Genomic DNA, 16,127 nt, shown 5'->3' with positions numbered 1-16,127 from the left:
TATCAATGTGGATTTCACAAGCTTCACATCTCCCCTCCTCCGACCACATCCTAAAACCAGCCCAGCTCGTCCCTGCCTCCCTAACCATTCCTCTCACCTCAAGCCCCACCCCCATCTACTACCTACTAGCCTCATCCCGCCTCCTTGACCTGTCCGTCCTCCCTGGACCGACCTAGCCCCCCCCAACTCCCCACCAACATTCACCTTTACTGGCTCCAACCCCACCTCTTTGGCCTGTTGTTTCCTCTCCACCAATCTTCTCCTCTATCCATCTTCTATCTGCCTCCCCATCTCTCCCTACTTATTTCAGAATCCCCTTCCTCTCCCCCATTTCTGAAGAAAGGTCTTGACCCGAAATGTCAGCTTTTGTGCTCCTCTGATGCTGCTTGGCCTGCTGTGTTCATCCAGCTTCTCACTGTGTTATCTCAAATTCTCCAGCATCAGCAGTTCCAACTATCTCTGCCATTGATCCTATGCCCCTCATGATTTTATAAACCTCTGTAAGATCATTCCTCAACCTCCTGTGCTCCAGTGAAGAAAATCCCAGCCAAGCCAGCGTCTCTCCATAACTCTTAGCCTCCATTCCCAGCAACATCCTGGTAAATCTATTCTGAACACTCTCCTGATTACTAATATCATATCATTTCTATAACAGGACGACCAGAACTACACAAAGAATGCCAAAAGATGCCTCACCAACATCCTGTATACGCTGAACTTCTATATTCAAAGGCCTGAGCAATGAAAGCATGTGGCCAAATGCCTTCTTAACCACTCTACCTATGTGTGATGCAAATTTTAAAGTATTGTGTGCCAGAATCCTTAGGTCTCTCTATTCTATAACACTACCCAAGGCCCTATTTTTAATTATATACGTCCTGCCCTTGTCTGTTTTACCAAATTACAATACCTTGCATTTATCCAAATTAAACTCCATCTGCCACTCCTCAGCCCTTGACCCAATTGATCAGGATCTCTTGGCAATCTTAGTTAACCTTTTTCTGGGGAAGGTCAAACAGCCTGAGGACATGATCCATGTTGGTATTAACAACGTATGTAGGAAGGAGAATGTGCTCCTGCAATCAGAATTTAGTGACCTAAGCAGAAAATTAGCAAGTTCAAATCGTACAAAGATAGATGGAGGGACAGGTAATATTGAGGAGGTGGGGAGGCTGCAGAACAATTTGAACAGGTTAGGAGGGTGGGCAAAGAAGTGGCAGATGGAGTACAACGTGGGAAAGTGAGGTCATGCACTTCGGTAAGAAGAATAAAAGCATGGACTATTTTCTAAATGGGGAGAAAATTCAGAAGTCTGAAGTGAAAAGAGATCTGGGAGTTCTATTTCAAAATTCTCTCAAGGTAAACTTGCAGGTTGAATCAGTGGTCAGGAAGGCAAATGCAGTGTTGGCATTTAGTTTGAGAGCACTTGAATATAGAAGCAGGAATGTATTACTGAGGCTTTACCAGGCTATGGTCAGGCTACATTTGCAGTATTGTGTGCAGGTTTGGGCCCCATATCTCAGGAAGGACGTACTGGACCTGGAGTGGGTTCAGAGGAGGTTCACAAGAATGTCCCAGGAATGAAAAGCTTAACATATGAGGAACGTTTGAGGACTCTGGGACTATACTCATTGGAGTTTGGAAGGATGAGGGGGTATCTATTTGAAACTTGCAGAATACTGAACGGCCTGGACAGAGTGGATGTTGCAAAGATGTTTTGTAGGAGAGACTACGGCCCATGCGCACAGCCTTAGAGTAAAGGGAAGACCTTTTAGAACGGAGATAAGGAGTAACTTCAGCCAGAGAGTGGTGAATCTATGGAATTCATTGCCATAGAAGGGTGTGGAGGCCAGGTCATTGAGTATATTTAAGACTGAGATCGATAGGTTCTTGATTATCAAGAGATACAGGGAGATTGGGGTTGAAGAACTTATCAGCCATGATTGAATGGTGGAACAGACTCGATGGCTGAATGGCCTAATTCCTGCTCCTATGTCTTATGGTCTTATAGTATTTTCTGGTTTACTCCCAGCAACACATGCTAGCGAGTACAGAAATAGATATTGGATCCTTTAGGACAGATGAATGTGCAGTTGGAAAGATGATGCTGGAGGGAAGGCTTTAGATTCCTGGGACACTGGGATTGACTCTGGGAAGAGTTGGCACAAACCAGATGGATTGCAACTGAACAGAGTGGGACGAGTTCCTCACAAGGTGCTTTGCTTTAGCTATTGAAGCAAGATTGAGGGAACCAGAAGCTATAGGTAAATATTACCAGATAAGAGAGTTGTAAATGAAGTCACAGTAAGGAATAATTATTTAAATCAGGATTACATTGCATGTATGTGAACGAACTGAGCATAGTACAACTTAGAAATAAATAAAAAAAAGGTCGAGTTTGCCATTTGGCCCTTTCAGCTTGCTCTGCCATTCAATGTGATCAAAGCTGATCAACTAACTCAAATGCCTGTTCCTGTGTTCTCCCATTAGCTCAAACAACTATATCTAAATCCTTCTTGAAAACATCCAATCTTTTGTCATCAACTGCTTTCTGTGGCAGAGAAAACCACAGTCTCTTTGGGTGAAAAAAACCTCTCCTTTCGCAGTCCGAAATGGTCCCCAGTTCCAGAATAAAGCATGTTGGATATTTAGCTGATTCTTACTTGTATCAGCCAGGGCATATAACAATGAAGAAGTTATAAAGGAGCTGCGTATGATATGAGTTAGGCTATAGATCTGGTCACTATGTTTTAGGAAGGATGCAATTGTGCTGTGAGAAGGCAGAGAAGAGATTCACCTGGATGTCATGGTCGCCCTATTATAGGAAAGATGTGGATGCTTTGGAGAGGGTTCAGAGGAGGTTTACCAGGATGCTGCCCGGACTGGAGGGCTTAGCTTATGAAGAGAGGTTGACTGAGCTCGGACTTTTTTCATTGGAGAAAAGGAGGAGGAGGACAGGGGACCTAATTGAGGTATACAAGATAATGAGAGGCATAGATAGAGTTGATAGCCAGAGACTATTTCCCACGGCAGAAATGGCTAACATGAGGGGTCATAGTTTTAAGCTGGTTGGAGGAAAGTATAGAGGGGATGGTTCTTTACACAGAGAGTTGTGAGAGCATGGAATGCGTTGCCAGCAGCAGTTGTGGAAGCAAGGTCATTGGGGTCATTTAAGAGACTGCTGGACATGCATACGGTCACAGAAATTTGAGGGTGCATACATGAGGATCAATGGTCGGCACAACATCGTGGGCTGAAGGGCCTGTTCTGTGCCGTACTGTTCTATGTTCTATGTTACTTGGGCTGGAACAATTCCAATACGAAGAGGGGCTGGACAAGCTGGACTTGTGTTCCTCAGAGCTGAGAAGGCTGCAAAAGCATGTATTAAGGTGTACAAAGTTCTGAAGTGCATTGACAGGGTAGATAGCGAGAAACGTATCCCCTAGTAAAGGGACAATAACGAGAAGGCATAGTGACACTTATGGAAATTTGAGGAAAATAAATCATCCAAAGGATTGTGGGTATTTGGAATCATTACCTGCTAGGGTGGTGTAGGCAGAAACCCTCAAGAACATTTATGAACACTTAAAGAGCTGAATCAGCAGGAGCAAACGTGATAGTCTGAACGACCTCCTTCGGCACCATAACAATTCTGTGATTTGCAATTTAGCTGGCAATGTCAGTTTGCCCTTTCAGCAAAGAACAGGACAAATATAACCTGACAAATTACCATCCTATCCATCTATTTATAATCATATGAAAGTGGCAGAAGAAAACACTGACATTTCTGTCAAGTGGCACTAAAACAGGAATCTCCTGCTCACTGGCCCTTGGTTTGTGTTCTGTTAGGACCACTCAACTCCTGGTCTCATTTCAGCCTTGGGCCTTGATTATCTGGGTAGCTTATTTTGAGAATCCTGTAGAAAGTGAATACCACCACATTAGTTAGCTTCTCCTCTCAGGCACAGCACGAGCCAGCTGCTTGTAAAGAAAGCTTTGGGAAGGTTTCTTTAAGAAAGCATTAACCACAATACTGGAGGTATGGCTCATGTGGAGGCAGACGCAACACACAGGCAACTTCCAAAACAACAGAACCCACCAAGTTATCGATTTCTGGATCTTCACTGAAAAATGGCTTCCCTTCCTTTTCCTGTTTGCGAACAAAGTTTTCAATATCTACGTCAAAGCTTGCCGAAGTGATGCACTCAGAACCTTGTGTCGACTGCTCACATTTCTCAAACAGGAGAGCCAAGAGTGGAAACAGAGGATGTCTGCAAACAAATAGAGGATAATATGAGCATCAGTTGCTAAGGTCTCTTACTGTCTCACTCAATATTGAAACACAGAACGAATGCTATGGGGAGTCATTTATACCATAATCTTGGTCTGTACTTTCAACATTTTCCACAGTACACTCTATTCTTCAGGGAGAGGGGGGCAAGCACTGGGAAATGGAAATTCATGTGACACCTGAAATCGGGTCACAACTTGGGACAATATTCATTGCAGAGCTGGCTCCCTGAAACTAAAGGGCACATTCTATGCTAGAACCTAGACTCAGTGACAGTCCCCATTGTTATTATCTAGTTGGTTAGGTAAAGTACTTATGCTTAATTCAGAACACTCAGTGTCTGTCATAACTATATTTCAGATTATGAATGCACCCTTAACACGGAAACATTGTTATTCATTCTAGATAAATGGGTCTCATTAAAGAGGTTACATTTAGTGCCATTCCAAACTGTCTTCAAGAACAAGGTGTTGAGCCTTTGACAGTGGATGTACTTTGTTGCAGTGACATTGATACAGTAGAGTGTCATGATGATATGGATCACTCCAGGGCAGACTTTTTCAAATGACAGTTTCTCACCCTGCCAGTGAAAAAGTTGACAGAGAATGTGCCCAGCTCCTGCTGACAGCTCCTCAGTCAGTGAATGTTGTGGGGACCAGTAATTGGCTTGAAGTAGGATATTTTACCTCAAAGACTAGGCAGTCAATCTGATTGACTGACATCTTTCTCATCCCAGCAGCAGCTACCATTCCTAACTATATGCTGCTGAAACTACCTCAAGACCCACAAAGCAAGCTTGTCAGACATGTCCAGGGATCGCTAGTTGTATCAAGAGATGCACTCTCGGAAAGCGTGGGTCGATGGTGGGGATGATGGGTGAAACAGCTGTAGGAGGGCAATGTTACCCCTCCATATCCCTCCTAGTGCTGACTAATTGTAAACTTCACTTAAGATGTGTCCAGATCTGAATATAAGCAATTACATTAGTGGAACTCAAAATGCATATTGGCAGGGATAATAAATGCTGCTGTAAACATGGTTACACTGAATGTGGTGAGTAGATTGTATAATCCAGCTAGGAGTTATGGTCGCCATAGTCCCAGAGGATTAGAAAGGGAAATGAGTGGTGAGTAGTGGGGGGTTTAACCTGATCGTCATCATATCTCAGGCGAGGGGTGAGGTTGAGAAGGCAGGACTTTTATTGTGACCTCAGCAGTGCAGGAATTGAACCTATGCCGTAAGCGTCATTCTGTATCACAAACCAGTCATTCAGCCAAATGAGCACATCGACCGTCTTATGGTAACCCAGCTAACAACCCAGTGAATATCTCCAGTGCAGCTCCTTCACAGTTAGTGCAGTATGCAAAGTTACTTGTTCCTGATTTATTTTTCAAATTTCCTTAGATTTGCTCTAAATGTGTGAACATTTCCACCATCACTTCTGCACATGTTTTTAAGAATCCCAGAGACATAGTATAATCGAGTTCTATGGCACCTTCAGCCCATCGTGTCCATGCCGGTCTTCAAACATAAAATCACATCAATCTATTTGAATCTCACTTTCCAGCACTTCGCCCATAGCCTTGTATGATTTGACATTTCAAGCGCTCATCTAAATAATTATTAAATATCTTAAGGGTACCCACCTCTACCACTCTTTCAGATAGTGAGTTCCAGATACCCACATTCCACTGGGTGAACATTTTATTCCTTGAACTCCCTCTATAGATCTCACTTATTACATTAAAACTGTGTTTGATCATTTTGAAGCCCTCTCCTACAGGGAATCATTTTTCCAACCTTCCCTAGTATGAGGTGATGGCCTAGTGGTATTATCACCAGACTATTAATCCAGAGACCAGGTACTGTTCTGGGGACCTGGTTCAAATCCTGCCATGGTAAGTGGTGAAATCTTAATTCAATTGATAAATCTGGAATTAAGAGTCCAATGATGTCTATGAATCCATTTTCAAATTGTCAGGAAAAACTCACTGGTTCACTGATGTCCTTTAGGGAAGGAAACTGCCACCCTTACTTGGTCTGGTCTACATGTGACTCCAATGTGGTTGACTCTCAACTGCCCCTTGAGCAACGAGGGATGGCAATAAATGCTGGCTTAGCCAGAATCGCCCACAATGCTGTGGCCTAACTAACATTATATACAGTACCAACATAACCCCCTTAATCTTGTATTCAATGCCTCAGCTAATATAAGCAAGCATCATACCATTTTATCCACCTGGCATGCTGCCTTCAAGGATCTGCAGACATGCACACCAAGAATCCTCCATACTTCCCAGGGTTATATTACTCAGTGTGTATACCTTTGCCTTGTGAGTCTGCCCAAAATGCATCACTCACACTTTTCAGGATTAAGTTTCCTTGTCTATAGGTTAAGGCTTTCCTTCTCAATATCAACCACATCACCAATTTTCATAACATCTGCAAACTTACTGATCATACTTCCCATATTTATGTCTAGATCATTAATATACACAACAAACAGCAAGGAACCATGCACTGAACCCTGTGGTATGTAACTGGACACAGGGTTCAAGTTACAAAAACAACCTACAGCAATCAGCCTCAGCTTCTTGCCACACAGCTAACTCTTCATCCAATTTGCCAAATTGCTCTGGATCCCATGTAGACTTGGCTTTAAAACCAACCTGCTATAACGAGACCTCATCAAAAGTCTTTCTGAAGTTCACGTAGACTACATCAACTGCACAACTGTCACCCATGTATGGTTAATCACCTCCTTGAAAATCTTCCTCTCACAAAGCCATGCTGACAACCCTTGATTATTCTTGCCTCTCCATCAATTCTGTTACTCAGAAATTTCCTTACCACAGGTGTTAGACTCACGGGCCTGTATTTCCTGGTTTATTCCTCCCTTGTCTACTTGAATAATGGTACCATATTAGCTGTCCTCCGGTCCTCTGGCACTATTCTGATGGCCAAAGAAGACTTGAAAATTAATGTGAGCTCCTAAAATCACTTCCCTCGCCTCCTGCAGCAGACTTAGATGTGTCTCATTTGGACGTGGGAGGTTTAGACAATTTTAAGCTTGCTAAGACTGTTAACACATTCTGCCCCTCAATTGTAATTTGATAAAGTGTATTACACAAGTATATTCACATTCTTGATATCTATATCTACGTCAACCTTCTCTATCACGAATACAGACGCAAAATACTCATCTAAACGTTATCCATGTTCTAGGTCCATTTACACTTTGTCACTTAGGTCCGTAATGGTCCCTACTCTTGCCCTGATTATCGTATTGCCCCTAACATACTTATAAAGCACCTTCGGATTTCTTTAATGTTACCCATCCATGCTTTTCCATACCATCTCTTTGTTCTATTCATTTACTTTTTAAGTAACCCCAGATTTTCTATACTTCTCAAGGCATCCACTTCTGAATTTCAGTATCTACCATAAGCTTCCATTTTTTTTATCTTTATCTAATTCTGTTGGTTCTGTTCTAGTCCAGGTGGCCTTGTACAGGGTCCACCTTCCTCAAAATGGATCCAGTGATCCAGGAATCTAAAGTCCTTCCTCCTGTTCCAACACATCAGCCATGGTCAGGAAAGAGAGATCACATCCAGGGTGAGACACAGCCCAAGCGAGTATCTTGTTCAGGCAATCTGATGGCAATATGGCAATTCGGTGTAGAGGGAAGACGTGCTTTTTGCTTGATTTATTTTGGCTCCGAGTTTGTAAAGTTTTTTTTTAACAAAATAAATTGAAGCCCAGGATCAGGGGTCCTGCACAGAAGGCCATTCGGATATCACAGGTAAACTGTAAGTTTGGTGGTTAGTGATAGCAACTAATTTAATTATCTGCTATACATCATTTTTACAGTGAAGGTTAATTGGGGAAATATTTGCAGCTCAGAAAATAAAAGAACAGTACTGATTTTTAAAAAAACCAAATTGAGATCAAATCATTAAGACAGAGATGCCGGACAGCACAATGAGTTGCACCTGGTGTGATGTGGGAGCTGGTAAACCCCATTGAGGCTCAAAGTGACCATATCTGTAGCATATGCTGGTTGCTGGAGGAACTCCAGCTCAGAGCTGATGAGCTGTAGACTGAGCTTCGAACAAAGATGTATCAGTGAGGGGGAAGAGTTACTTAGATGCTATGCTTCAGGAGGCAATCACACACCTCAGATTAACTACCTCAAATTCAGTCAGTGGTTGAGGAAAGCAGGGTGATTTTATTTGATTTATTGTTGCCACATGTCCTGAGATACAGTGAAAAGTGTTGGTTTGTGTGCTATAGACAGATCGTAGCGTACAAAGTGTATCAGGGTAGCAGAACAGAGTGCAGATTTGTGTTTCAGTTGCGGAGAAAGTGCAGACAGAGAGAGATCAGTACTAACATTTGAGAGGTCCGTTCAAAAGTCTCTAAAAGCAGTGAAGAAGAGTGAGGGAGGTAAGGGTGACTAACTTAGAGCATGGATTAGTACTTGGAACTACGATGTTGTGGACATTACGGAGACTTGGATATCACAGGGGCAGGAATGGTTGTTGGATGTTCTGGGATATATATGTTCCAAAAGAAATAGGGAGAGGCGTAAAAGATGGGGGGAGTGGCATTGCCAATCAGGGATGGTATCACAGCTGTAGAAAGGGAGGTTGTGGTGAAAGGTTTCTCCACTGAGTCAGTATGGGTGGAAGTCAGAAACAGCAAAACAGTAGTCACTTTATTGGGAGTTTTCTATAGGCACCCCAATAGCAACAGAAACACTGAGGAGCAGATTAGGAGACAGATTTTGGAAAGGTGTAAAAGTAATAGCCATAGTTGTCAGGTCTCTGGCACTGAGGCTCAGAAGGGAAGGGGGGAGAGTAGAAAAAAGCTAGTGGTAGGGACTCAATAGTGAGACGGATTGACAGGAGATTTTGTGGTCAGGAACGGGACTCCTGGAAGGTATGTTGCCTCCCAGGTGCCAGGGTCCGGGATGTCGCCGATCGGGTCTACAAGATTCTGAAGGGGGAGGGTGAGCAGCCAGAAACTGTGGTACATATTGGCACCAATGACACAGCCAGGAAAGGGATTGAGGATCTGAAAAGGGACTACAGAGAGCTCGGTTGGAAGCTGAAGAGCAGGACGAGTAGAGTAGTGTTCTCAGGTTTGCTACCGGTGCCACGAGGTAGCGAGGTGAGGAACAGTCAGCGAGTGCGGCTTAACATGTGGCTGCACAGCTGGTGCAGGAGGGAGGGCTTCAGATACTTAGACCATTGGGATGCCTTCTGGGGAAGGTGGGACCTGTACATGAAGGACGGGTTGCACCTGAACTGGAGGGGCACAAATGTCCTGGTTGGGAGATTTGCTCGAGTGGTTCGGGAGGGTTTAAACTAGTTTGGCAGGAGGTGGGAACCAGAGCCACACATCTGAGGGGGGAGGGGGCATAGTAGTAGATGAGGCAGTAGCAGGATGCAGTGAATCTACCGGGAAGGTTTTTCAAGTGATGGAACGAAGGGATCGGTTAAAATGTGTCTGCTTTAACGCAAGGAGTGTCAGAAATAAGAGTGATGAACTAACAGCATGGATCAGTACTTGGGACTATGATGTTGTGACCATAACGGAGACGTGGGTTTCACAGGGGCAGGAATGGTTGCTAGATGTTCCAGGGTTTTGAACATTTAAAAAGAACAGGGAGGGGGTAAAAGAGGAGGGGGTGTAGCGTTGCTAATCAGAGAGTGCATCACAGCAAGAGAAATGAAGGTTGCCGAGGAAGGTGTGTTGACTGAGTCAGTATGGGTAGAAGTTAGGAACAGCAAGGGAGCAGTCACCTCATTGGGGGTTTTCTACAGACCCCCAAATAGCAGTAGGGAGATCGAAGAACTCATTGGCCGGCAGATTGTTGAAAAGTGCAAACGTAGCAGGGTTGTTGTTATGGGTGACTTCAACTTTCCCAATATAGATTGGAACCTCCTTAGTGCAGATGGTTTGGATGGAGCTGTTTTTTGTCAGGTGTGTTCAGGAGGGTTTCCTTACTCTGCATGTGGACAGGGCGACGAGGGGGGAGGCCATTTTGGATTTGGTGCTTGGCAATGTCCCAGGACAGGTGTCAGATCTCGCGGTGGGAGAACACTTTGGCGACAGTGACCTCAACAACCTCACATTTACCATAGCCATGGAAAGGGAAAGGAGCAGTTATCAGGGGAAGATATTTAACGGGGGAAAAGGAAACTATGACGCTATCAGGCAGGAGTTGGGAAGTACAGATTGGGAGCAATTGTTCCACAGAAAGGGCACAGCGGACATGTGGAGACTGTTTAAGGAGCAGTTGTTGCGAGTGATGCATAAATTTGTTCCTCTGAGACAGGTAAGAAGGGGTAAGATTAAGGAGCTTGGGATGACAGGAACAGAGGTGCTTCTCGTCAAAAAGATAAAGGCAGCTTACGTAAGGTGGAGGAAGCAAGGGTCAAGTACAGCTTTACAGGATTATAGGCTTGCTCGGAAGGAGCTCAAAAGTGGACTGAGGAGGGCCAGGCGGGGGCACGAAAAAGGCTTGGCAGGAAGGATAAGGGAGAACCCGAAGGCATTTTACTCATACGTGAGGAATAAGAGAATGATCAGGGAGAAGGTAGGGCCGATCAGGGATAGAGTAGGGAACCTGTGCATGGAATCTGAGCAGATAGGGGAAGCCCGAAATGAGTTTTTTGCTTCGGTTTTCACTAAGGAAAGAGAACTTGTTGTGAATGAGAACTTTGAGGAGCAGGGAAACAGGCTTGAACAGATCGACATTGAGGAAGTTGATGTGCTGGAAATTTTGGCAAACATTAAGATTGATAAGTCCCCAATGCCAGACCAGATTTATCCTAGGTTGCTCCAGGAAGCGAGAAAGGAGGTTGCTAAGCTGTTGGCGAAGATTTTTGCTTCCTCACTCTCCACAGGAGTTGTACCGGAAGATTGGAGGGAGGCAAATGTTGTTCCTCTTTTCAAGAAAGGGAATAGGGAAATCCCTGGAAATTACAGACCAGTCAGTCTTATGTCTGTAGCCAGCAAGGTTTTGGAAAGAATTCTGAGGGATAGGATTTATGACTATTTGGAAAAGCATAGCATGATTAAAGGGAGACAGCATGGCTTTGTGAGGGGCAGGTCATGCCTCACAAATCTTATTGAGTTCTTTGAGGAGGTCACAAGACAGCTTGACGAAGGTCGAGCAGTGGATGTGGTGTACATGGACTTCAGCAAGGCATTTGATAAGGTTCGCCACGGCAGGCTCATTCATAAAGTCAGGAGGTATGGGATACAGGGTGATTTGGCTGTCTGGATTCAGAATTGGTTGGCTGACAGGAGGCAGAGAGTGGTTGTAGATGGTAAGTATTCTGCCTGCTGAGTGGTGTCCCGCAGGGCTCTGTTCTTGGGCCTCTGCTCTTTGTAGTTTTTATAAATGACTTGGATGAGGAGGTTGATGGGTGGGTTAGCATGTTTGCTGATGGCACAAAGGTTGGAGGTGTCGTTGATAGTATAGAGGGATATTGCAGGCTTCAGTGAGACATTGACAGTATGCAGAGCTGGGCTGAGAAATGGCAGATAGAGTTCAACCTGGATAAATGTCAAGTGATGCATTTTGGAAGTTCGAACTTAAATGCTAAATATAGGATTAAAGGCAGGATTCCCGGCAGTGTGGAGGAACAGCAGGATCTTGGTGTTCAAGTGCATAGCTTCCTCAAAGTTGCCATCCAAGTGGATAAGGTTGTTAAGAAAGCATATGGTGTTTTGGCTTTCATTAACAGGGGGATCAAGTTTAAGAGCCACGAGGTTTTGCTGCAGCTCTACAAAACCCTAGTGAGACCACACTTGGAATATCGTATCCAGTTCTGGTCGCCCTATTATAGGAAAGATGTGGAGGCTTTGGAGACGGTGTAAGGGAGGCCTACCAGGATGCTGCCTGGACTGGAGGGCTTGTCTTATGAGGAGAGGTTGACTAAGCTCAGACTTTTCTCACTGGAGAGAAGGAGGAAGAGAGGTGACCTGATCGAGGTGTACAAGGTAATGAGAGGCATGGATAGAGTTGATAGCCAGAGACTTTTCCCCAGGGCAGGATTGACTGGCACGAGGGGTTATAGTTTTAAGGTGTTAGGAGGAAGGTATAGAGGAGACGTCAGAGGGAGGTTCTTCACCCAGAGAGTTGTGAGCGCATGGAATACTTTGCCAGCGGTAGTTGTGGAAGCAGAGTCATTAGTGACATTTAAGCGACTGCTGGACATGCACATGGACAGCAGTGAATTGAGGGAAATGTAGGTTAGGTTATTTTACTTTTGGATTAGGATTATTCCATGGCACAACATTGTGAGACTTCAACTTCTTTAATATAGACTGGAACCTCTGAAGTGAAAATAATTTGGATGGAACAGTTTTTGTCAGGCGTGTCCAGGAAGGACTTCTGACTCACTACGTAGATAGGTCAATGAGAGGGGAGCCCATATTGGATTTGGTGCTTGGCAATGAACCAGGTCAGATGTCAGATCTCTCAGTGGGAAAGCATTTCGGTGATAGTGACCACAACTCCCTGACCTTTACTACACTCATGGAGAGGGATAGGAGCAGACAGTATGGGTAAGTATTTAATTGGGGGAGGGGGAATTACAATGTTATTAGGCAAGAACTATGGAGCATCAACTGGGATCAGATGTTTTAAGGGAAATGCATGATAGAAATGTGGAGGTTGTTTAAGGGAGCAGTTGCTTTAGGTACTGGATAGGTTTGTCCTACTGAAGAAAGGAAAGGGTGGTAAGGTGAAGAAACCTTGGGTGACATGACATGTGGAACACTTAGTCAAGAGGAAGAAGGGAGCTTACTTAAAGTTAGGGAAGCAACGATTGGACAGTGGTCTAGAGGTCTACAAGGGAGCCAGGAAGTAACTGAAGAATGGACTTAGGAGAGCTAGAAGGGGGGGATGAGAAAACCTTGGTGGGTAGGATCGTAGGATCAAGGAAAACTCCACGACGTTCTATACTGATGTGAGGAACAAGAGGATGGCCAGAGTGAGGGTAGGGTCAATCAGGGATAGTGGAGGTAACTTGTGTGCCGAGTCAGAGGAGGTAGGGGAGGTACTTAATGAATACTTTGCTTCAGTATTCACCAATGAGAGGGACCTTGACATTTGTGAAGACACCATGAAACAGGCAGAAATGCTCAAACAGGTTGATTTTCGGAAGGAGGACGTGCTAGAAAGTTTGAAAAACATGAGGATGGATAAGTCCCCTGGGCCAGATGGGATATACCCAAGGTTTCTACAGGAAGCGAGGGAAGAGACTGCTGCCCATTTGGCAATGATCTTTACGTCCTCACTGTTGTCTGGAGTAATGCCAGAATATTGGAGGGTGGCAAATGTCATTTCCTTGTTCAAGAAAAGGAATAGGGATAATCCTGGGAATTACAGACCAGTCAGTCTCACTTCTGAGGTGGGAAAATTATTGGAGAGGATTTTGAGAGATAGTATTTATGATTATTTGGAAAAGCACAGTTTGATTAGAAATAACATGGCTTTGTGAGGGGTAGGTCATGCCTCACAAGTGTTACTGAATTCTCAGAGGATGTGACAAAACACATCAATGAAGATAGAGCAGTGGATGTGGTGTATTTGGATTTTGGCAAGGTATTTGATCAGGTTCCATATGGTGGGCTCATCCAGAAAGTAAGGAGGCATGGAATTCAGGGAAATTTGGCTGTCTGGATACAAAACTGGCTGTCCAATAGAAGACAGAGGGTGGTAGTCGATGTAGAGTATTCAGCCTAGAGCTCGGTGACCGGTGGTGTGCTATAGGGATCTGTCTGGGACCTCTGCTCTTTGTGATCTTTATAAATGTCTTTGGATGAGCAAGTGGAAGGATGGGTTAGTAGGTTTGCCGACGACACGAAGGTTGGTAGAGTTGTGGACAGTGTGGAGTGCTGTTGTAGGTTGCAACGGGACATTGACAGGATGCAGCGTTGGGGAAAGAAGTGGCAGATGGAATTCAACTCAGCAAAGTGTAAAGTGAGTCATTCTGGAAGGTCAAATTTGAATGCAGAACACAGGGTTAATAGCAGGATTCTCAGTAGTGTGGAACAGAGGGATCTTGGGGTCCATGTCCATAGATGCCTCAAAGTTGTGACCCTAGTTGATAGGGTTGTAAGGAAGGCGCATGGTGTGTTGGCTTTAATTGGCAGGGGAATTGAGTTTAAGAGCTGTGAGGTTATGCTGCAGCTCTATAAAACTCTGGTTAGACCAGACTTGGAATATTATGTTCAGTTCTGGTCACCTTATTATCCGAAAGATGTGGAAGCTTTAGAGAGGTGCAGAGGAGATTCACCAGGATGCTACCTGGACTGGAGGGCAGGTCTTATGAGGAAAGGTTGAGGGAGCTGGGGCTGTTTCCGTTGGAGCGAAGAAGGATGAGAGATAGACAATAGACAATAGGTGCTGGAGTAGGCCATTTGGCCCTTCGAGCCAGCACCACCATTCATTATGATCATGGCTGATCATCCACAATCAGTATCCTGTTCCTGCCTTATCCCAATAACCCTTGATTCCACTATCTTTAAGAGCTCTATCTCTTTCCTGAAAGTATCCAGAGAGTTGGCCTCCACTGCCTTCTGGGGCAGAGCATTCCATATATCCACCACTCTCCGGGTGAAGAAGTTTTTCCTCAACTCTGTTCTAAATGGCCTACCCCTTATTTTTAAACTGTGATGACTTGATAGAGGTTTACAAGATGATGAGAAGCATAGATAGAGCAGATAGTGACTTTTTCCCAGGGCGGAAATGAATATTATGAGGGGGCATAATTTTGGGGTGATGGAGGAAGGTATAGGGGAGATGTCACAGAATAGGTTCTTGACACAGAGAGTGGTGGGTGTGTGGAATGTGCTGCTGGCAGTGATAGGGAAGTCAGATACTTTAGAGACTTTTAAGCGAGTCTTGGATAGACACATGGAGGATAGTAAAAGGGTATGCAGGGTAGATTGATCTTAGTAGGATAATAGTTCGGCATAACATTGTGGGCAGAAGGGCCTGTACTGTTCTATGTTTCTAGGAGGTAGTGCTGATGGAGCCTTGGCCCTGAGCTTGTCTAACAGGTTCAAGATTCCTTCTCCATGTGTGCATGAGAGTGAGTCCGTAGAGAGAATGAGCAAAGTGACCATAACAATCTGATATAGGGAATCATTCAAGATGGACAAGAAAAACACAGTTGTAATGGTGATAGTATAGTCAGGGGAATTGACACTGTTCTATGAGGCCTGAAGGCTGTGTCGCCTACCTGGTGCCTGGGTTCAGGATGTCTCAGCTGGGCTGTAAACGAATTTGGACAGAGAAACATAGATTCTTGATTAGTAAGGGGATCGAGGGTTACCGGGAGAATGCAGGAACATGGGGTTGAGAAACACGTCAGCCATGATCAAATGGTGGAGTAATGAGCTAAATGGTCTAATTCTGCTCCTACATCTGATAGATTTGTGGTCTCTATCCGTTTCTTCCTTTACTCACTATCATGGGCATGGTAATATCCAAAGATTATAACCTTTGAGGTTTTGTTTTTTAATCCACTACATAGTCAGTAGCTGCTGAAGATCTGTTGAAGTATGACCGAGTTGAAATTGAAGTGTTCCAGCACTTGTAGATACTTTTATACTTGAATTCCTGTTTATACTGCTGTCACGAAACTGCAGGGGAATTTGCTGTATCTTTACCTGTAAATCGCTCCTTTGTCAGCTTCCATAGATGTCTGACACTCAGCAGGGACAGGGCTTGAGGCATCAGGGTCCGACTTTGTGCAGCTTGGACCTGCTTCAGCGTTGCTGGACATTGGGGGTATGACTGGCATCTGGA

The 16,127-nt window shown here is 44.5% G+C and overlaps 1 protein-coding gene across 6 annotated transcripts in view; it reads right to left on the bottom strand.

Annotated features, from left to right (window-relative positions):
- The window catches only part of LOC125456760 (homeobox protein PKNOX1), a 138,747-nt gene that overhangs the window by 79,982 nt on the left and 42,638 nt on the right, over nucleotides 1-16,127 (bottom strand). For all 6 annotated transcript variants that reach the window (XM_059650057.1, XM_059650060.1, XM_059650056.1 and 3 more), the window contains 2 exons: nucleotides 15,989-16,122; nucleotides 4,100-4,271 (listed from right to left, as the gene is read on the bottom strand). In XM_059650057.1, coding sequence (XP_059506040.1) covers nucleotides 4,100-4,271; nucleotides 15,989-16,122 — 306 coding nt within the window. The remainder of the gene's footprint in view (nucleotides 1-4,099; nucleotides 4,272-15,988; nucleotides 16,123-16,127) is intronic.

Source organism: Stegostoma tigrinum, chromosome 12 (assembly GCF_030684315.1).
Source record: "Stegostoma tigrinum isolate sSteTig4 chromosome 12, sSteTig4.hap1, whole genome shotgun sequence".
NCBI classification, from domain to species: Eukaryota; Metazoa; Chordata; class Chondrichthyes; order Orectolobiformes; family Stegostomatidae; genus Stegostoma; species Stegostoma tigrinum.
Note: the sequence above shows the minus strand (reverse complement) of the source record. Positions and strands in the feature narration are given on the sequence as shown.